At 40.7% G+C, this 18,189-nt stretch overlaps 1 protein-coding gene and 2 long non-coding RNA genes across 5 annotated transcripts in view; 2 read left to right on the top strand and 1 right to left on the bottom strand.

Moving 5' to 3' along the window:
- LOC309667003 overlaps positions 1 to 18,189 on the top strand; it is a 1,042,512-nt gene that overhangs the window by 786,000 nt on the left and 238,323 nt on the right. The gene's annotated exons all lie outside the window — the stretch shown is intronic.
- On the bottom strand, positions 81 to 7,280 carry LOC309666936. The gene is made up of 3 exons (XR_014267374.1): positions 7,147 to 7,280; positions 6,198 to 6,315; positions 81 to 2,263 (listed from the first exon to the last, which is right to left on the bottom strand). It is a non-coding gene; the product is annotated as an uncharacterized lncRNA (long non-coding RNA).
- FBXO5 (F-box protein 5) lies at positions 7,177 to 16,910 on the top strand. 3 transcript variants are annotated; one of them, XM_082474821.1, is made up of 5 exons: positions 7,177 to 7,308; positions 12,717 to 13,434; positions 14,641 to 14,731; positions 15,681 to 15,863; positions 16,585 to 16,910. In XM_082474821.1, the coding sequence occupies exons 1-5, from the start codon at positions 7,302 to 7,304 to the stop codon at positions 16,834 to 16,836; spliced, it is 1,251 nt and encodes a 416-aa protein (XP_082330947.1). In that variant the 5' UTR covers positions 7,177 to 7,301; the 3' UTR covers positions 16,837 to 16,910. The 3 variants fall into 3 exon arrangements, with proteins under 3 accessions (XP_082330947.1, XP_082330946.1, XP_082330948.1); XM_082474820.1 differs by lacking the exon at positions 7,177 to 7,308 and adding an exon at positions 7,652 to 7,777; XM_082474822.1 differs by lacking the exons at positions 7,177 to 7,308; positions 15,681 to 15,863 and adding an exon at positions 7,652 to 7,777.

Below are 18,189 nucleotides of genomic sequence, written 5' to 3' on the forward strand. Positions count from 1 at the left end.
GGAAAAGAGTCCTTTGATTTATGCAAAATATTTAATGAATGATCAGAAATTTGGTTTAACTCTTAAGGAAAACTGCAAACATAAAACAGTAGAAATATGACAGTAATTATTGTTATTAGTCAAGAGACAGAAACCATACCTTTAATCTGAACAGGGATAATTTTGATATAAAGAAATTCTTAACCAATGACGGGATTAGCTATTAGGAGATGAAAGATCACTACTCTAGGACTGCGAGAGAGTACCCAAGGAAAAAATACCCTTGGAAGGGCCTCCCCTCCCTCCAGGTGGAGAGTCAGGCCCGTTGGAGAGTGATGTTGACTAGAAGCCTAGGCACCCTGTGGCCCAGCCAACTTGACACATAAAGTTGACCGTCAGTGTCCAGGAGCAACCCTGGCAGCTGTGCATAGAAACAGAAACAAGAAAAGAAGCCCCGTCCTCCTGCACTGTCTGTCCGCCTGCCCTACTGACAAAGCTTAACATGGTACCAGCTGGCAAAGGAGAAATGTTTATAGGTCCAGCTCCAATATCACAGAGTAAGGCGATACATCGGTAGCTGGCACAACCATACTCATTGCTTAGTTTCAGTAACTTATGTTTTCATATTTGCTTGGTGTTAGAAGTTGTACATATGTTACACTTCACCCTTAAATATTTCAGCTTGTATTTTTAAAAAAAAAATGACACTGTTCTACTTAATCATATACTATCATCACACCTAACAAAATTCACAGTAATGCCCTAACATCTTCAAACACCCATTTCAAGTTTTCCCCAGTTCTCCCCGAAATGTTTTAACTGGCTTCCTCAAACCAGGATCCAATTAAGAATCACAGATGGGAATTTGTGATTATATTGCTTAAATTTCCCTTATTGTAGAACAGCCCTGCCAACCGCTGCCCCTTTTTTTTCATGACACTGCAATGAATTTTCATTTGAGAAGGCGACACTATTATGGGTCCCGTCATTTGTTCCTCAAGTCACAGTAGTTCCTGCAAACTGGAAGTTAAGAGCTTAAGACTAGGTTAGTTTTGCATAGTCCTTCCCTTTCCTGTGACTTGGCATTTTTGTCATTAAAATATACACTTAAGTAAGCCAGCCTGAATGCTCTGATATGCTAAGATGTATTAGATTTGCTAAAAAATGACTTCACCCTTGTGAAATAAGAATTTGTTGAAAGTGAGCTTAAAGCTAAATCAGTATAGTCTTTTTTCTATCATAAGATGTAAAAGAAGTTGTTCTTTTTTCCCTGGCAATCCTGGTTATGATTAGCTCTTTTCTGATAAGCCTGACTTCAGAGAATTGAGCCTGGGAGGGAAGGAGAGCACAGGAATGTCTGCTTGAGGCTGCACAGCTGGTAAAAGACCTCTTGGTGTTGAGAGCAACAGCAAATAAAGTAGTATGCTTGATAAATAGACGCCCCCCATGGTTCTCCCATGGTGTGTGCTTCACTGCAAAAAGCAGTCATAAATTGAAGCTGTTTAACTAACAAAAACGGAAAAGAAACAGGACATGTCAGTTACCCCATAAAAAAGTGAGAAACGCTAGAAATGCTGGCTCGAGAATATTTTGAAAACATGAGGTAAACTAAGGACTACAATTACGAAGAGCTCTACCTAGTGGATAATGAATAAATGTCAAATTTATGGTAGTTAACAACAAGGTAGGATTTCAAGAGAAAGTGATTTCACTATTAAGGTTATATGATTGAAATGTTAAAAGTATTAGGAGACATTTAGTTAACTCAAAATTGCACATTTTTTCATATGTGTTTGAGTCAACAGTAGTCTTAATTTTTATAAACATGTACTACATAAATTCAAAACTACATTATTGTCAGGCAATTGTTTCCTCTTTAAGTCAACATTTATTGGCCAAATTTCCTTTAAAGCCCCAGCATGTGCTAAATTTCAGAGTAATTTTATATTGATAATTTCTCACCTTATTGCTCTAAAAGGGAGGTGTAGAAAAACCATTAAAGACAGTTAAGAATTTAAGCTGGCCAAAGGTTATCAAATAAATCAGAGAATTTTAATTTGAAGAGTATCCGTCTCCCCTGTAATGTTCTGCTCATGAAGGCCATTCTGTTCTGCCTTCCCAGGAACAGCTGATGAATGCCCCTTTTAGTGACCTAAGCAACTCAAGAATACAGCAAGACGCGTTCATTCAGCAGTCATTCAGCGGTCATCGTCACTGAGCACACGGCCCAATGCAAGCCTGTGTCTCCCAGATTTACTACTTTCCCCTTGGGTCTTCTGGTTTCCTTTTTGAATGAAAGGGACATAGCTACAGGTTATTTAATATTACAATATGCTGTTATTCAATTTCTCTTTACCTCCTCTAACAGGTAGTAATTGGAAAAGTTGCACTGAGATTATGAAAGGTCTCGAATGTTGTATTTCATTCTGTGAACAAGGGAGAGCCAAGTCTACTCATTCTGTCCCCATCCCTCTCCACTCCCTCCCTCTCTGCACCACAGGAAAGGAAAGTGTGAGAGCTGTACTAATGGAGGTGGGAAAGAACCTTCGATCAATTTTCAAACTTCCTGCCCATTAGAACATCACAGTTGGTTAGAAAAAAATTATCATAATACTTTGGTCATTTTAACAATATAACTTTAAGATACGTATCACTATGTGCCTTATGAACACCTGTGGAGCAATTGACAAATTCTGGTCTGTGAACTGACATTGGCTTCCACTTCACTCACTAATCTAAATTAGTTATTCCTATATGATCAAATGTGATTTCTGGAACCCAGGAAAAGGTAAGAGTAGAGCAACAGAATTTTGGCGTGAAGCTTACTAGAACCCTACGTCTAACATGTTAAGGGCCTTAGAACTTTGTAGCTGTTTGCACAAACTATGCATCTACACAGCTACCTGAATTATAAAGCACCCATTGTTGCTCCCACCTGCCTTTGCTTTCCCTGCCCTCTCTGCCTAAAACACATAATTACCTCCACAGATTTCAAGTCCAACCCAAAGGGAACCTTTGCACCTATGCAGAATTAACTGCTCTTCATTAGTATTCCACAGCACTTTACACAACAGTATGAAAACATTTATGGCAAGGCAATAAACTCACTGGGTTACTCCTATCTCAGGTTTGTGTGCTTAAGGAAAAGGGAAAGGGTGCTCAGGAAATGGAATGTATTATTAACCCTTTCACATCATTTCATTAATGGACAAAACTTTTCTTCATTCTTGTCTCTTCAACACCTAACTTCATGGCACTAAGAAGATGTCTAAAAGGCAGTTAGATCTAAAATTATTTGTCTAGAAATCTGGTGTATTGTTCAGGAAGAACCAAAACTGAACTTCATTTCAAAACGGCCTACAACATCAGTTAATCAAAACTCATTCAGCCAGAATGGAAATTTTAAAGATGTATAAAATAGATAATCACTATGTCTAAAATGAAACGTCATATTCCTCTATAACCCGTTTCTCGTTGTGTGATCTCAGTTTCTTTCACGGCACTACCATTCTCCCTCTCTCAAACTTAAATTGTAGTCATCTTCAATTCCTCTTCCTCATATGCAGTTTACTGCTAACGCCTACTCTCCTAAATACCCTAAACTTCACTGATTCGGTTACCACCACTATGGTCCACAATTGCTTCTCCCGGACTACTTTAATAGTCCCCTGCATCCTAACTCTAATTCAGGTCACACATACATAACTGCCAGATTCATCTTCCTTAAATGCAAGGCTCTGATCTTATCACTCTTCTACTCAACAACTTAATAGGTTCCCACTGCCTCCGAAATAAAACTCCAACTCTAAGTACGCATACAGCACATCCATATCCCTACCCAGCATCCTTTCATATTAGCCCACTTTACACACCACCCCTTTATGTCACATCATATTAATTTTTCTTGATAAATCCTCCTGCACTTAAGCTTGCCCCCATTTCGTTCCTATGCCAGGGAGGGCCACTCTCCTCCCCATTCCCTTAAAAGACATCCCCAACAGCAAAGGTTCACATCTAGAGGCAACCTCACTCCCCAGGGGATATGTCGCTATGTTTGGAGACAGTTATCACAACTTGGGGCGGGGGGCAGGGGGAGTTAGAGGTTAAGGCTGCTGCTACACACCCTACAATGCACAGCATAGCCTCCACAGCAAATAATTATCTGGCCCAAAATGTCAGTAGTGCTGAGGTTGAGAAACCCTGTCCTACAGAGTAATCTCTTATCCTGGCATACAGCAGTAACCCCACTGTTCTGTAAAAATTCCCACGGTATCTAGACGTATTTGACCCATCCAGTGTTCACAGCTGTATTTTGTACACCTTATCTCCTCCCCCCTGTACTCATGATGCTTTTTATTCAAAGATTATTTACTGAGCATCTACGTCTATTAGGTGGCAGGCCCAGAAAGGAAGCAAAGGGGCAGGTACCACGTCCCAATTATTTCCAGACATTCCAGGATGTCTTGCATGCTGTAGATCTGCAATAAGGATTTGGTGAGAATAAGGGCAATTCTCTCTGCACTTCATTTTGCACCTAAAAACTCAACAATTCTGATTGATACTGATTTGTAGAAAAAAAGAGGTACATGCATCTGTTGACATCTAGTAAAATTCAGAATAGCCCTTTCTAAATTTCTCACTAAAAATGAAACTAACAGGTGCTCATGAACCTACTGAAAAAGTTAACTCTCAGTTAAGAATAATATTTCAACATAATTAAAGCTCTAACAGTTAAAATCAATATTAAGTAACTTAATAAGCCTAAAGAAAAAGACTCTAACAAACTATTCCAGCATGCAATAAAACATGCTTCACTCTTTATATTACCTTATATTACGATAGTAATTTTAATTTTTCCAATATCTTAGCCTTTTTCTGAAAATAAATTTTAAAAATAACTGCTGCAGTATACCTTTTAAGCTGTGGTTAAGATTCAAAGGTAACTAATTTAATGAGAACCCCCCTCCCCTCAAATTTCACATATTTGCATCTAAAAATAAAAGAGGTGAATAAAGATGATCTCTGAGGTCAAATGGGAAAGTAATATGAAAACGTACTTATAAGCAATCAGGCCTCCCACAAATATTATTACTCCTCAGTATAACACAGAGGAAAGAGGAAAGTACATGGACTTATCCCAAGACTGGTGGTTCTGTGGGAATGAACTCACACTTTTAAGCACAAGCAGAAAATGAAAACCCTAAGGTTACTGGGAGAATTAAAGGCTAATATTACAAAGTGCCTAGTAGATAGAAAAGCTACCATAGCTTTAATATTCATTCAACAAATCACTCCCTTGCTAACATTCCTCCAACAGTTAACCAAGTCCTACAGGATCTGGCTTCTACCTATCTGACCTCACCTCCCACAGTCTTTTGCTCTGTAGGCTCTAGACTTCCTTCTAGCCCTGGAACAAGCTATGCGCCTTCAGTCTCTTTCCTCTGCTTACTATGCAGATCTCTGCATTGCCAGCTCAGCATTCCGATCTTGGTCCAAAGCCTCAGAAACCTTCCTGACCACCCAAAGTCCTTAACCCTGCCCCTACTGCCCATTCTGTACCCCCTTATGTTGTTTTATATTCCTCTTTCATTCAGTGGAATTGTTAATTGCCAATTTCTTCCCCATTAGAAAGTAAACTCCCTGAAGAACAGGACTTTTTGTTTTTCCAACTCTACGTCTCCAGGACCTAGCACCAGGGCCAGGTGAGAGACGTGACTCAGGTGCAAAAATTTAAGCGGATGCCAAAAATTTCAGCAACCCAGAAAAATACTAATTTAATGCAACATTCTGAAAAATAAAAATTAACACAAAAAAACATGAACTATCAAAAATTTTACCTAGGGGCTTCCCTGGTGGCGCAGTGGTTGAGAATCTGCCTGCCAATGCAGGGGACACGGGTTCGAGCCCTGGTCTGGGAAGATCCCACATGCCGCGGAGCAACTAGGCCCGTGAGCCACAACCACTGAGCCTGCGCGTCTGGAGCCTGTGCTCCGCAACGGGAGAGGCCGCGATAGTGAGAGGCCCGCGCACCGCGATGAAGGGTGGCCCCCGCTCGCTGCAACTAGAGAAAGCCCTCGCACAGAAACGAAGACCCAACACAGCCAAAAATAATAAATAAATAAATAAATAAATAAAGTAAAATAAAATAAAAATAAAGGAATTCCTTTTTAAAAAATTCAAAATACTCCATTATAAAAAAAGAAAAAAAAAATGTTTACCTAAAGACAGGATCCACTCAGCACTTGCATGATTCATCCTGATCCCGGCCCTGCTTCGCGTAGGACTTGACAACAATTTGAGCGCTTACCACAAGCCAACTATTAACTCTCCCCGAGGCTGCAGAAAAGCAAAAGAAAGAGGGAAAACTGCGAAAGACAGGCATTCGGACTTTGGGGAGCTTACCTCCTGTAGCTTCACTGTGTTGTGACCAAAAGCTGAGTCGGGGGACTGCAATGTCACCACTTAAAGCACACATTCAAAGAGTGAAAAGTTCAGCATGACAAATTATACGGTACAACTTGTCATAGAAGACTTAATTAATACTTCCTCCGTTTCCTCCATCACTAGAAAATCATGGCCAGGAGCCTTCGGTCCCAGGGTGTGGGAATGGGAACTCCCAGAGCAGGATGATTGATTGATTCATTCATTCTAGAGCAAGGACTACTGTGTGCGCATGGCCCTTGAAAAGAAACGAAACCCGGGCGAGTACAGTAGATATAAATTTAATAAGCTAAACGTCCGTGACAAAGCAGTGGTGGCTGGGGAACAGTGGTTGAAAATAAAAACAAACACGCTTACAAGAAGTGACTGTCCCAGCCTCACTCCCTCCGGAAGGCTCCAGGGAGATGCGGGCCCAGATCTCCCACCACCAGGGCAGCGGGACCAGCTCCACGTGCCGGGAGAGACGCGGCCCCACCCACCGCGGTCCCACGCTCTCCGCCCCCCAAACAGAAACGCGGGGGACCCCAGCGCGCAAGCGCCAACCCGCCAACACCACAGCCACCGCCCGCCACAAGCGCCTGCGCGAAAGCGCCGAGCCGGGGGTGGGGCGAAACTAGGAGGAGAGAGGAGCGCGCCTAAATCCTAGAGAGGCGGGCTAAGTAGGGCTGGGGGAGGGCTCCTCTTCCGGAAAGTCTGCATTCCCGGACGACCACAGTCGCCACTCACCAAACTCCCGCTTGTGAGATGACCGGAGAAAGTCGGCCACCCTTTCTACCCATCGGAGATCTTCAGAAAGAAGCCGGAGCTGCCTTCAGGATGAAATTAGGACCCGCAGGAGGCCAGTTCCCCAGGCGGCGAAGGGAAGCGTGGCGGGAGCGCGCATGCGTGGTAGGCTCCCTCCACGTGCGGCCCGGCAGTGGCCTCCCTGCGCTCCGAGGTCCCGCCCCCGGCCTCAGCATCTTTCCGGACGCGCGGAGCCGCCGGGGAAGAAGGAGGTTGGGCCTGGCGGCTCGGCCCCGCCTCGGCAGCCTCCAATTGGGCGTGGGTGAGGGCACCCCCTCCTGCCGCCTTCCCATTGGAGCGCGCGTGCGAGCGGCGCGCCCCATTGGGCCGTGCGGATTTGGGCACCAAATTCAAAGATTTTAAAAGTACCAGCTGGCGCCTTTTAGAAGCTAGAGCTCTGAGAAGCGGGTGGCCCGTTTCTCTGTCGCGGGCGCAGCTCCCTCACCTGAGGCGGACCCCACTTGCCCTGGCATGAGCCGGTGCCCCTGCAGCTGCTCCCCACGGCCGCCCTCCGATTCCTGCCGCTGCAGCTACAGCGTCCTGACAGCCGCCGGACGCCCTCGCCCCTCGGACGGTGGGTGAGAGGAGAGAGTGCGAGCTGGGTGCGCCTTCCAGGAGGGGTGCCCAGTGGGGGGGGAAGACGGGGGACAGCGCCCCGGGCCCGACGCGCTCCCGAGTCCGGCCGTGGGGCTCGTCGCTGGGCCTCGGGCGGCCGGCGGTGGCGGCGGCGGCGGGTCCCGGGTTCCGGGATGGAGAAGGCAGAGGTGCGGGGAGGGGAAGCAGAGGTGCCGAGGCGGGACGGCGGGCCCGGGTCCCGCCGTGCACGCGTAGTTGGGCGCCGGCTCCCGAGGAGGTGCGGGTCGCGGCCTCCCCGGTGGCCCTCTCTCCTCGCGCGGGGCCACCGACCTCCACCCCGCCGGCCTGGGCGCCAGACGCCCCTCCTTCCCCTCCCCCACCCCGGGGCTGCGGCTCTGACAGGGCCCGCGAGCCGGCGGCCCGCAGCGTCCTGCCGGGGGCCCGACCCCGGCTTCTGTGCCCCGTTTCCCCGGGTGCCCCGCACCCCCGGGTCGGAAGTCAGTTCCCCCCGGTTTTCGTCACCTCAGCCTTCCTGGCGGGCGCGGGAGATCGTGCTCGCTGTTATCTCCCGCCTCCTCCGCCGGCCCGCGCCCTGAGGGCCACCCCTCCGACCCCTCGGGATTTCCAGGGTCCCCGCCGCCCCAATCCCGCCAAATGCAGGGCCCCCCTCATCGGGCCAGGCTCTGCTGGGACGTCCAACCAAAAATGTTCAGTTTCTCCTTTTTTCCCTTTCCCCAGTGACTCAGTCTCAAGGCCTGGAGTCAGAAGGAGGGAGGAAGAAAGGCACTTTTTAATACAGAACCCTGAATTTGTCCAAACTGAGACGGTCTTGAAGAATTTGGGAAGCAGATTTGAGAAGTGAAGCATCAGTTCTCTTTTTCCCCCGCGCTCCTGAGGAGCCAGTCTTTTATTCCAGCTCTTGGGTGCGATGGGAGGCACTCAGATAAACGCTGACTTTTTATCCTCTTTGTTGCTTCTCCCAAAAGAGATCCAGATGCATTCGTTTTACCTCAGAAATGGCCAAGAATTTTAGAAATCAGCAACTTGATATTGTATATTTGGTCATCACTGAAAAGTGCTCCTTTCTTTTGAGAAGGAATGTAGAAAACTCAAAAAATGTTTTAACAGGTTAAGTCTGTTTCTAGAAAACCCTGAATCTTGAGTCCCTCTGAAATTCTGAAGCTTGGTGGCTCCAGGAAGGGATTTTTTTGGTTGCTTAATTCCAGTTGTCTTTACTGCCTTGCCCCTCACGAGAGTATTTGCTGGTCCCTGGATTTTTTTTTCCATATTTACAAATTTTAGGAAATGAAATAAAAAATCTGTTGCCTTCCATTACTTCTGAAAGTAGGCTTTTCTAAAATTTTCTCTCAGGGATTATGGCTGGTTTGCAGTTGATGGCGGCAGGCCTTGGGGCTCTCTTAAATTTTTAAGGAATAGCCGTGCCTCATTAGTGTTGGGCACATGCTGGTTGTCTTATAGGTATTGGAGATTGTAGAACTGGATTATTTAGCATTGGGATAGTAAAGATTTTTGATTCCAAGCACTGTAATCTTTTTAACTATTGTAATATGACGTGTCACATCTACACTGGGAGGTTAAATGGAAGGTCAAACTTTGTGCAGTTAACTATCATACCACTTCCTTGTGATTGGATTGTCGAGTGGGTAACTAAGAGGTGTTAAGAATGTTATCAACTCTATAGAGTTGACATTAGTATTTCCATTTTAAAGAAACTGAAAGACTAATTCAATGTTCTAGGTCACATTAGTCACAACTAGTCAAAAGGCTGAGCAAGGATTTTCATTTGAAGTCGGGTATGATTCCTAGGGAAAGTATATAGTAATCTGAAATGCATAGATCTGTGTAGAATGCATTTTGCTACTTTTAAAATGTTCGTGATTTACAGTATAAAGAATATGAAGGGATTTGGCTTACAAAAATAATATGGTGAAAATAAGTTCTAGTTATTAAACTATAAGTGACAGGGACTCTTCCATACATTTAATCTAGTTTGGTTGGTTTTCTTACCTGCATTTTATAAATGAGGAAGCTTGCTTAGTTTTTTGTTTGTTTGTTTTTTGTACCTGAGATGCTCAAGATTTAAACCCCAGGGTATTCTTTACTCCCCTTTCCCTCATCATCCACATCTAATACAGTACATCCCCAACCTCTGTTGACTTTACCCTTCTAAAAAGATCTCAGATCTATCCAGTTATCTTTATTTCCGCTGCGGCCATCCTAGTTTCAGGTACCCAACTCTCTGAACTCCTGTGATAGGCACCTCCAACTAGCCCCCCTGCTTTCACTTGAATCTTCCTACAATCCATTTTCCACAGTTGCCAATCTTTTTTTTTTTTTTTTTAATGTAAACCAAATGTCTCTACTTAGAACCCCTCAAAGGCTATTTTTTACACACTAAATAAAAGCCAGTCTACCCAAGAATCCTATAGAGCATTCTGTACCTCTCCAACTTTCATTTTCAATCAATTCTTCCCCTAGCTGACTAAGTCACAGCCCTGCAGGCCTTCCTCTTCCTTGAAAGCTCAACACTTGTCCTTCCAGGGTCCACCTCTGTCTGGTTTTTCACAAGGCTTTTAGATGTCAGGATTTCACCTCCAAAAGATCTTGCATGACTAGTTTCTTTTCTACTCCACACCCTGTCACTAAAGAGGCATTAGATAAATGAATGAAGTGGCAGAACTAGACTTACCCCTCACCTATCTGAGTCAAGAGGTCACAGAACCATGTGATACTTTTTTTTCCTTCCAGGGTAATATCAGATCAGTTATATTTCCCAAATTGTTTAGGGGCATTTGGCTTGGTCATGGGGAAGCACTGAACTAGTTAAAAGACATGGAATTAGCTTTTTACAGTCTTTCAGCTTCCTTTTTTAAATAAAAGATGGTATTCAGTTTATTTTGCAGTATAAACTTCACACTCTTAATCTACAACCAGCATCCAGATTTTGGAACCAATGAAAGGAACCAAAGTTCCTTGGAGAAATAATAGATTTTCTGGCTGGAACAGTAAAAATACAAGATGAGCCTGGAGCATCTTGTTTAGTGCCAAAAAGTAAGGAATGTCAAATGAACATGAACTTAGAATGGCAAAAGCTGGAGCAATTTGAGCAACAATGTAAATAACGTAGTATTAAATTATAACCCAAAGTCCATAAGTTTATACTTTTATGCTTTTTTTTTTTTTAATGCTCTTTATCTTACTTCCCAGGTGAGATAGTGGAAGGAACAGTGAATTTACAGTGAAGAAGAATAATCTGTCCCTCTTAACTACCTGTCAAATCTTAGGCAAGTTACTTAGCTAAGCTGCAGTGTTCTTAACTGTAAATAATAATGCCTCTCCATTCTACCTCAAAAGGTTGTGAGAATCAAGTGTTTGGAAACACACTGGAAATTAACTTCTAAACACTTAATAAGGAAGTTGAATCATTATTAGCTCTAAATTTAAAGAACTGTCCGTATCCAAAGAACAATGTTGAATGAAAGGGTTTCTATAGGATAGTCTCGCAGTAACTAAGTTCTAAAGACAACAGAGGAAGAATACTTTTGAAAAGAATTTTGAGTTTCTGAAATACAGTTTCAGGCTTCTTCCCTTTAGGCAACTAAACAAAGTAAAAGGTGTGTCTTTGTTGGTGGCTTCTTTTTTATCCTCTCAGATAAAATGTAGTCTTGAGTAAATCATACTTAATTCTTTACTTGAGGCAAAAATAAAAATCTCTTGGAATTTTTTACTCTTCTGAGTAGAAGAGAACCACTCAGAATAATTTGTTCTAGATTTAGGGTTAATTGGGGGTTTATTTACTTTTATGCCCCTGAACTCTTAGTTTAAACCTAATTAAGAGAGAGTCTCTACCTACAAGGTTACTTGCTATCAAGGTGTCCTTTAGTACTTAGAGTTTCTAAGTAAAAACAGTAAAATTAATATGAACAGATGCTGTACCTACATTTACTTATAGGGTAAATTTTTACCTACCTGTGATTGGTTTGCAGGGGGTATAGTAGATGGGGGAGTACATTAGAAGCACATACCATCCGTATACTCTGCCTTCAAAAATGCTAAGCAGTTTCCTTGAACCCATTCCTTCCCAGTCTCTACTACCTGACAGAAATCCTAATCATCCTTTAAAGCAGTGGTTCTCACCTAAGGAATGGGGGAAATTTGGCTTCTGCTGGCTTCCCCACACTCCAGTAAGTGGTTACTGGAGACATTTTTTATTGTCCTGACTGGGGAGTAGCGGCTGCTAATGGCATCAAATGGCTAAAAGTTGCTAAACATCCTACAGTGCACAGGACAGCCCCCAGCAAAATTATCTGGCCCAAAAACTCAGCAGTATGGTTAACTTTCAAACGATTCAATTTATTGCCTTTTCAGTCCTTTCTCCAAGCTACCTATAGATTTCTTGGTTCATTATTGTAAGGCTTATAATAATTGCTAAACTAACATTTAAATATACAAATTTTTTTGCTACTTTTATCAAAACTATTTTGACATTCCCCTCCTCCATTGTCTTAACCATATTTCTCTAGAAGTATTTGACTTCTATAAGGATATTTCTTATCTCAGACCCCGCTCTTGGTGCATCACATTTCCTTATTTGTTCCATAAGCACAGATATTTATTAAATAGTCCCTTTTGTCACTACTTTCTACCCAGATATGACTCTAAAAGTCAGATGGTATAGTTATACAGATTTAAAAGCAGTCTGTACTGAAGGTACCCCCTCAAGAATAAGATGTATATACTTTTACAAGGTTTTAGTAATGTTTTCTCACATTAACTTGGATAATTTCATAGCTACATAGGCAGTACACAGTGCTGAGAGAATGCAAAGTAATTAAGTCTCTATATCCCAAATTTAGAAGTAGGGATATGTGGAAATTTTGCCATTAGGAAGTAAATATGTTATGTTCTTTTTGTAGGTTGTAAAGAAGAAAGTTCCACTGTCGCTGTCAAAATGAAGTGTGATTTTAACTATAACCATGTTCATTCTGGAATTAAACCGGTAAAGCCTGATGACAGTAGAAGACAAGGTTCCTACACTACTGCGAATTTGGAAGGTTCTTATAAAGACTTCATTAAAGACTATGAAAGGTTATCAGATATTGGGTCACCGATTGTGAGCCCCAGGATTGTAGAACTTGAAACTGAGAGCAAGCCCTTGCATAATAAGGAAAATCTACATGTACAGCAAACACTTAATAGTTCGAACGACATAGAAGAACTAGAGACCAGTGGACCTTATGAAGACAGTGGCTACTCTTCATTTTCCCAGCAAAGTGGCCTCAGTGAACATGAAGACAGTAGCCTTCCCCTGGTGGAAAATTTCAGTGACAGTCCACAATCTTGCCTGCTACGGACGCAAAGCCCAGACCAATATCCCAACAAAAACTTGCTGCCAGCTCTTCATTTTGAAAAAGTGGTTTGTTCAACATTAAAAAAAAATTGTAAACGAAATCCTAAAATAGATTGGGAGAAGCTGAAGGAATTTATATCCAGTGGAAATTTTAGACTACAGAATATAATTGGAAGGAAAATGGGCCTAGACTGTGTAGATATTCTCAGTGAACTCTTTCGAAGGGGACTCAGACATCTCTTAGCAAATATTTTGACACAGCTCAGTGATATGGACTTAATCAAGTAAGTATTGTTGCTTTGTGTTTGTTAATATAATCCATGAACATTTTGTTAGATGGCTCAGTACCACCAGCTCATGCAAAGACATAGTAGGGTAGTCTTGCACTGTTTTTAATTGAAGTGATGACTTTTGTCTGGTTGCTGGTATTTTACTACTTATGTGTCACTAGGAGGAAAGAAAGATAATTTTTAAAGTATGCATTTAATCCAGTTATTTCAAATTTCATATTTATGCTATTAGAAAACTATTTCTGTGAGATTGGGATCTTCGTTCCTTTTGGTTCTGAAATTGTTCATACGTAAGCTCCATCTTTTAGTCTTAACTATAAAACAAGAGCCTAGGTCTGGTGTACAGGTCCAATAGGCATTATGATTTTTGTCACACTTGAAAGTATGAAATAATTTCTGTTCTTTTTAGTCCGTTTTCAAATTTGAGAGTGATGAAAATACAGAAACCCACAAATGGGTCTGATTATTACTATTTCTTAGAAACCTTATACTGACCACCCTTTCGCATTCCACCAAAGAAAACCTGTTAGGATGAGGTAACTGAGAATTAAGATGATTATCCAGACTATTGGATTAGATTGCTTCCAGCTCAACTGGGTTCATTTTTGGCTTTTTGAGAAATTTTTTAGAGGTACTCTTTGTGTTACTTTACACTGGTCCATGAAATACAGGTGAAGCAAAACAGACATAAGTAAGGATTGATTTTTATTATTGGCTAGCTTCTTGAGGGATAATCAACCTCACAACATTTTTGTTAGCAAAATGGATTTTTTAAATTGATTTCTACTAATAGCAGTATGTCCTCAGGTTGTTTGAAATTTGTCTAATGTTAATAAATAACCAAGATGGTGCCATATATACAATGGGGCGTCTTATTTGATATTTGTGGATATTGTGAAAAAGTGAAGTACGAAGTGTAGTGGTTCTTAAGCCTGGATCCACTTAGAATTACTTGATGGTGAGCTTTTAAAAAAATACAGCGCCCTGGCCCCCATTTTAGATCAATTAAACCCAAGTGACTAGGCATGGGCCATCCTTAAATCTTAAGTGCATGCCTCAGGCAATTCTAATGTATAGCCGAGTTTAAGAAGCACTGCTAATAGAAATTTCTTTTTTGCACTGTTAATGTTTCTGTAATATAGTCATCTTAGCTCTTTGTGGTGCTTTAATTGTTTGCTTTATAATCATTTACTTTTCCAGTGTGTCTAAAGTGAGCACAACTTGGAAGAAGATTCTAGAAGATGATAAGGGGGCATTGCAATTGTACAATAAAGCAATACAAAGAATTACCGTAAGTCTTTTGCAGTTGTTTTAATTTTAAAATATAACAGCTAGTGCTCTTTACCTTTGAAATCGTAGGGGGAAATAGCAAGGATAACAGATGATCTGGAAATCCTTTGCATTCATAACTCATTAAAATAATTCAAAGATAAAGGGGGTGGGATCCCACCCCAGTCATTTATTTCTTGGGTTCTCCATGAAAGGAAATGTCCGAAGATAAAGGGAAAACTACTCAGATCTCATTGAGAGTTGACCATACAGCTAATCTTGGTTGCCATTTGTAGTTTAGCTGTTAACAAACAGTAATTATCTACATATTGAAGATTCTTAATGCAGGAAAGGAATTCATTTACTTTACCAAATACTTCGTAACTTTGGAGATGTTTCTGAGAATCAAGATCGACACATGATTAAAATTTCAGGCCTAGGAGTTGGCAGACTTAGGTCCAAATTTTGGTGCTGCTACTTACTAGCTGTGTAGCTTTAGACAAGCATTGCTTAAATTCTCCAGGTTCAGTTTCTTTATGTATAAGCTGGTGTTAATGGAAACTTTTCTACTCCAAAAGATTGTTTTGAATCCATTCATAGCACTGAGGGGACACTTAAACAGTGACTGTTGCCATCTACTGGTGGGTGGGGAGAATGACCTTTTGTTCTGGTGGTAGTGCTTTATAAATCATGTATTAAATGCTACATACTAAGAGTGTAAAGCGCTTTCTCACAATTTCTGATTTGCAGTTTCGCTCAACAGCTTGGTTGTTAGGCTTTAAATGTGTGAATAGTTGTGGGTGGCTGTGTTTAAGCACATGCAGGTAACTTGGATACAGGAATAAATCCTTTACATTCTCATTTGTCCCTTTTACATGTACAACATGTACAAACATAATAAAAATTCCTGATTGTTGAGAATATAGGAGAATATTTTTTTAATCCTATTAAAACCTTTTTTTTTTAATTAGGAAAAGAACATTAAGTTTTCACCACACGCTTCAACCAGAGAGTATGTTTTATTCAGAACCCCATTAGTATCCGTGCAAAAGTCAGCCACCCAGACTCTCCCCAAAAAAGACGCTCGAACCAAGTTACCTGATCCAGGTGATCAGAAAGGTTCTACTTACAGTCGACACAGTGAATTCTCTGAGGTAATTTTTTGTTTATTAATAAATTAGAAACATATGGGACATTTATTGTTAAAAGGATTTAGAGTAAGAAAACCATTTATAACTCAACTAATCAAATTAGGGAAGTACACAGAGATGTCTTTCTATGCCGAAAATAATAGATATCATTTGGCATTGTTTATGACAGTTCAGTGTTGTTGAGATCTAATTTGGAAACACTAAGAGAATAAGGAAAAACCTTGATTTTGAAGTTTTTTTTATAAAACTGTTAAGTACTACGTTTCACAATTACTGCCTTTAATAACTGAGGAAGAGAGCTAAGTAAGAAGTCAGTTTTATCAGGCACCGCATAGATATGGAAACATGGTAACCTTCATAGCTATATAAAGATAAATGCCATATCATGTGATAGGTGTTTTTAAAAAAGTAGAACTAGAGGTGAAAGAGCAACCAACTCCTGAGTGACTCTAGGAAGATTTCACAGAAAAGGTGACATTTAAGTTCTGCATTGATGTGTGAGTAGCATTTATGAATAAGAGCATGTTTGTAGCATTAGGAAATAGCCACTGGATCAGTTGACAATGGTTTCTCACCCATTGAACAGTAAGCTCCTTAAAGGCGGGAGTTGTGACATTATTGCTTTATAGGTGTATTGGGGAAGGCACAGAGGTGCCCTTGTTTTGACTAACTAAATTACATTCAGTCCTTACTAAAATTTGTTTATGGATTTTCTTCTTTCTAGGTTGCCAGAACTTTGAAAAAGAACGAGAGCCTCAAAGCCTGTATTCGCTGTAATTCACCTGCAAAATACGATTGTTATTTACAACGGGCAACCTGTAAACGAGAAGGCTGTGGATTTGATTATTGCACAAGGTGCCTATGTAATTATCATACCACTGAAGACTGTTCAAATGGCAAGCCCCTAAAAGCCAGTTTTAAAATGGGTCCTTTGCCTGGTACTAAGAAAAGCAAGAAGAATTTACGACGACTGTGATCTCTTAATAAATCAGTTGTAAGTGATCTTGAAGGTTAGTTAGAAAATGTTAGGTTTTAACTTAAAAAAATAAATGTACTGTGATGTTCAATTTTATGTTGAAATCAGTGTAGTACATGGGATTTTTTTCCCCCAGTGAGAAGAGAGGATACACAAACTCTTAAAATATTTTACAATTTAATGTGAAAAAATTCAAAATTCTCAATATAAATCAGAAAATTTAAATATTTTAAGAAAAACTGTTTTTCTGATGATTGTGATTCAGAGATGAAATAAAATTGTCTCAATTTTATGGTAAAGGAGGACCATGTAATTTTACCTGGACAATCTTAAATGTAAATCTTCTTTACCATCCATTAGCATTTGAGACATTTTATTTGCTTTACCAAATTAATAATACCTATTGAAATATCATCTTCTGGTGTCTGTTAATTTAAATGTTTTGTCACCTTTCTTGAACCTCTTTTTCAGTGTGTGTATTTCCCAAAAAAGTATCTTTTGTGAAATCTTGCTTTTCATTATTCGTAAGGTTTGTATGTTTTAATATTTTGTACATATGTAAATATTTCTGTATTTTTTATGTGCCAGAGTAAGAAAATAAATGTCTCTTTTGTATATACATGTAAATAAATTTTTTTCCTGTTATGAATAAAAGTGTTACAAGCTTAATAAATAATGTGAGTCTTTTATTTAAACATTTTAATCCTAGAAACAGCTGAAGTAAGAAGCTGTAGGACACTGCCTGGTATGTGTGAAGGCATTGAGTGGATCTTTGTCTCCTTTTCTGAGGACCTTGTGAGATTACCAGGCTCTGTTCCAGGCTCTATTCCAGTTTTCTCCCCACCCAGTATCCTAGTAGTTGTGTAGTTGGGTCTTGAAATAAGCATCTCAGGATGGTTCAATACAGGAAGACCATAAAACACTCTTTGAGGAATACTGGTGTATTAATTCATTCATCACTAAACCAGTTAAACTGTATGGCTTAAACAGCCACAAAAGAAATATATAAAACTGTACTAGAAAGATTAAAAACAGTATGTAGAATAAAATGTTGTCTTTGACTGCAATCAGAGCATTTGTGCTAATAAGAGCCCAGGATAAGGACTTTTTTTTTTTATTCCTTAATTCTGAAGTTGAATATATTTTGGTTTTAATTATGGATATGGAGGAATTAAAGAGTTTTAATTCAGGTCTACCAAAGTCATAGACTTAAAGGTGGGCCACACAGATCCTCTCAGTAGGGCCTCACAGAAGCTTAAGGGCTTTGCCCTTGATCTCAGCAGAAACCTAAGGTAGAGGATTTATCTCAAATGGGTTTGTGGGTGTATCTTTTGTCTAATGGAGTAGAACCTC

This window comes from Balaenoptera physalus, assembly GCF_965194825.1.
Source record: "Balaenoptera physalus genome assembly, chromosome: 9".
Lineage (NCBI taxonomy): Eukaryota > Metazoa > Chordata > Mammalia > Artiodactyla > Balaenopteridae > Balaenoptera > Balaenoptera physalus.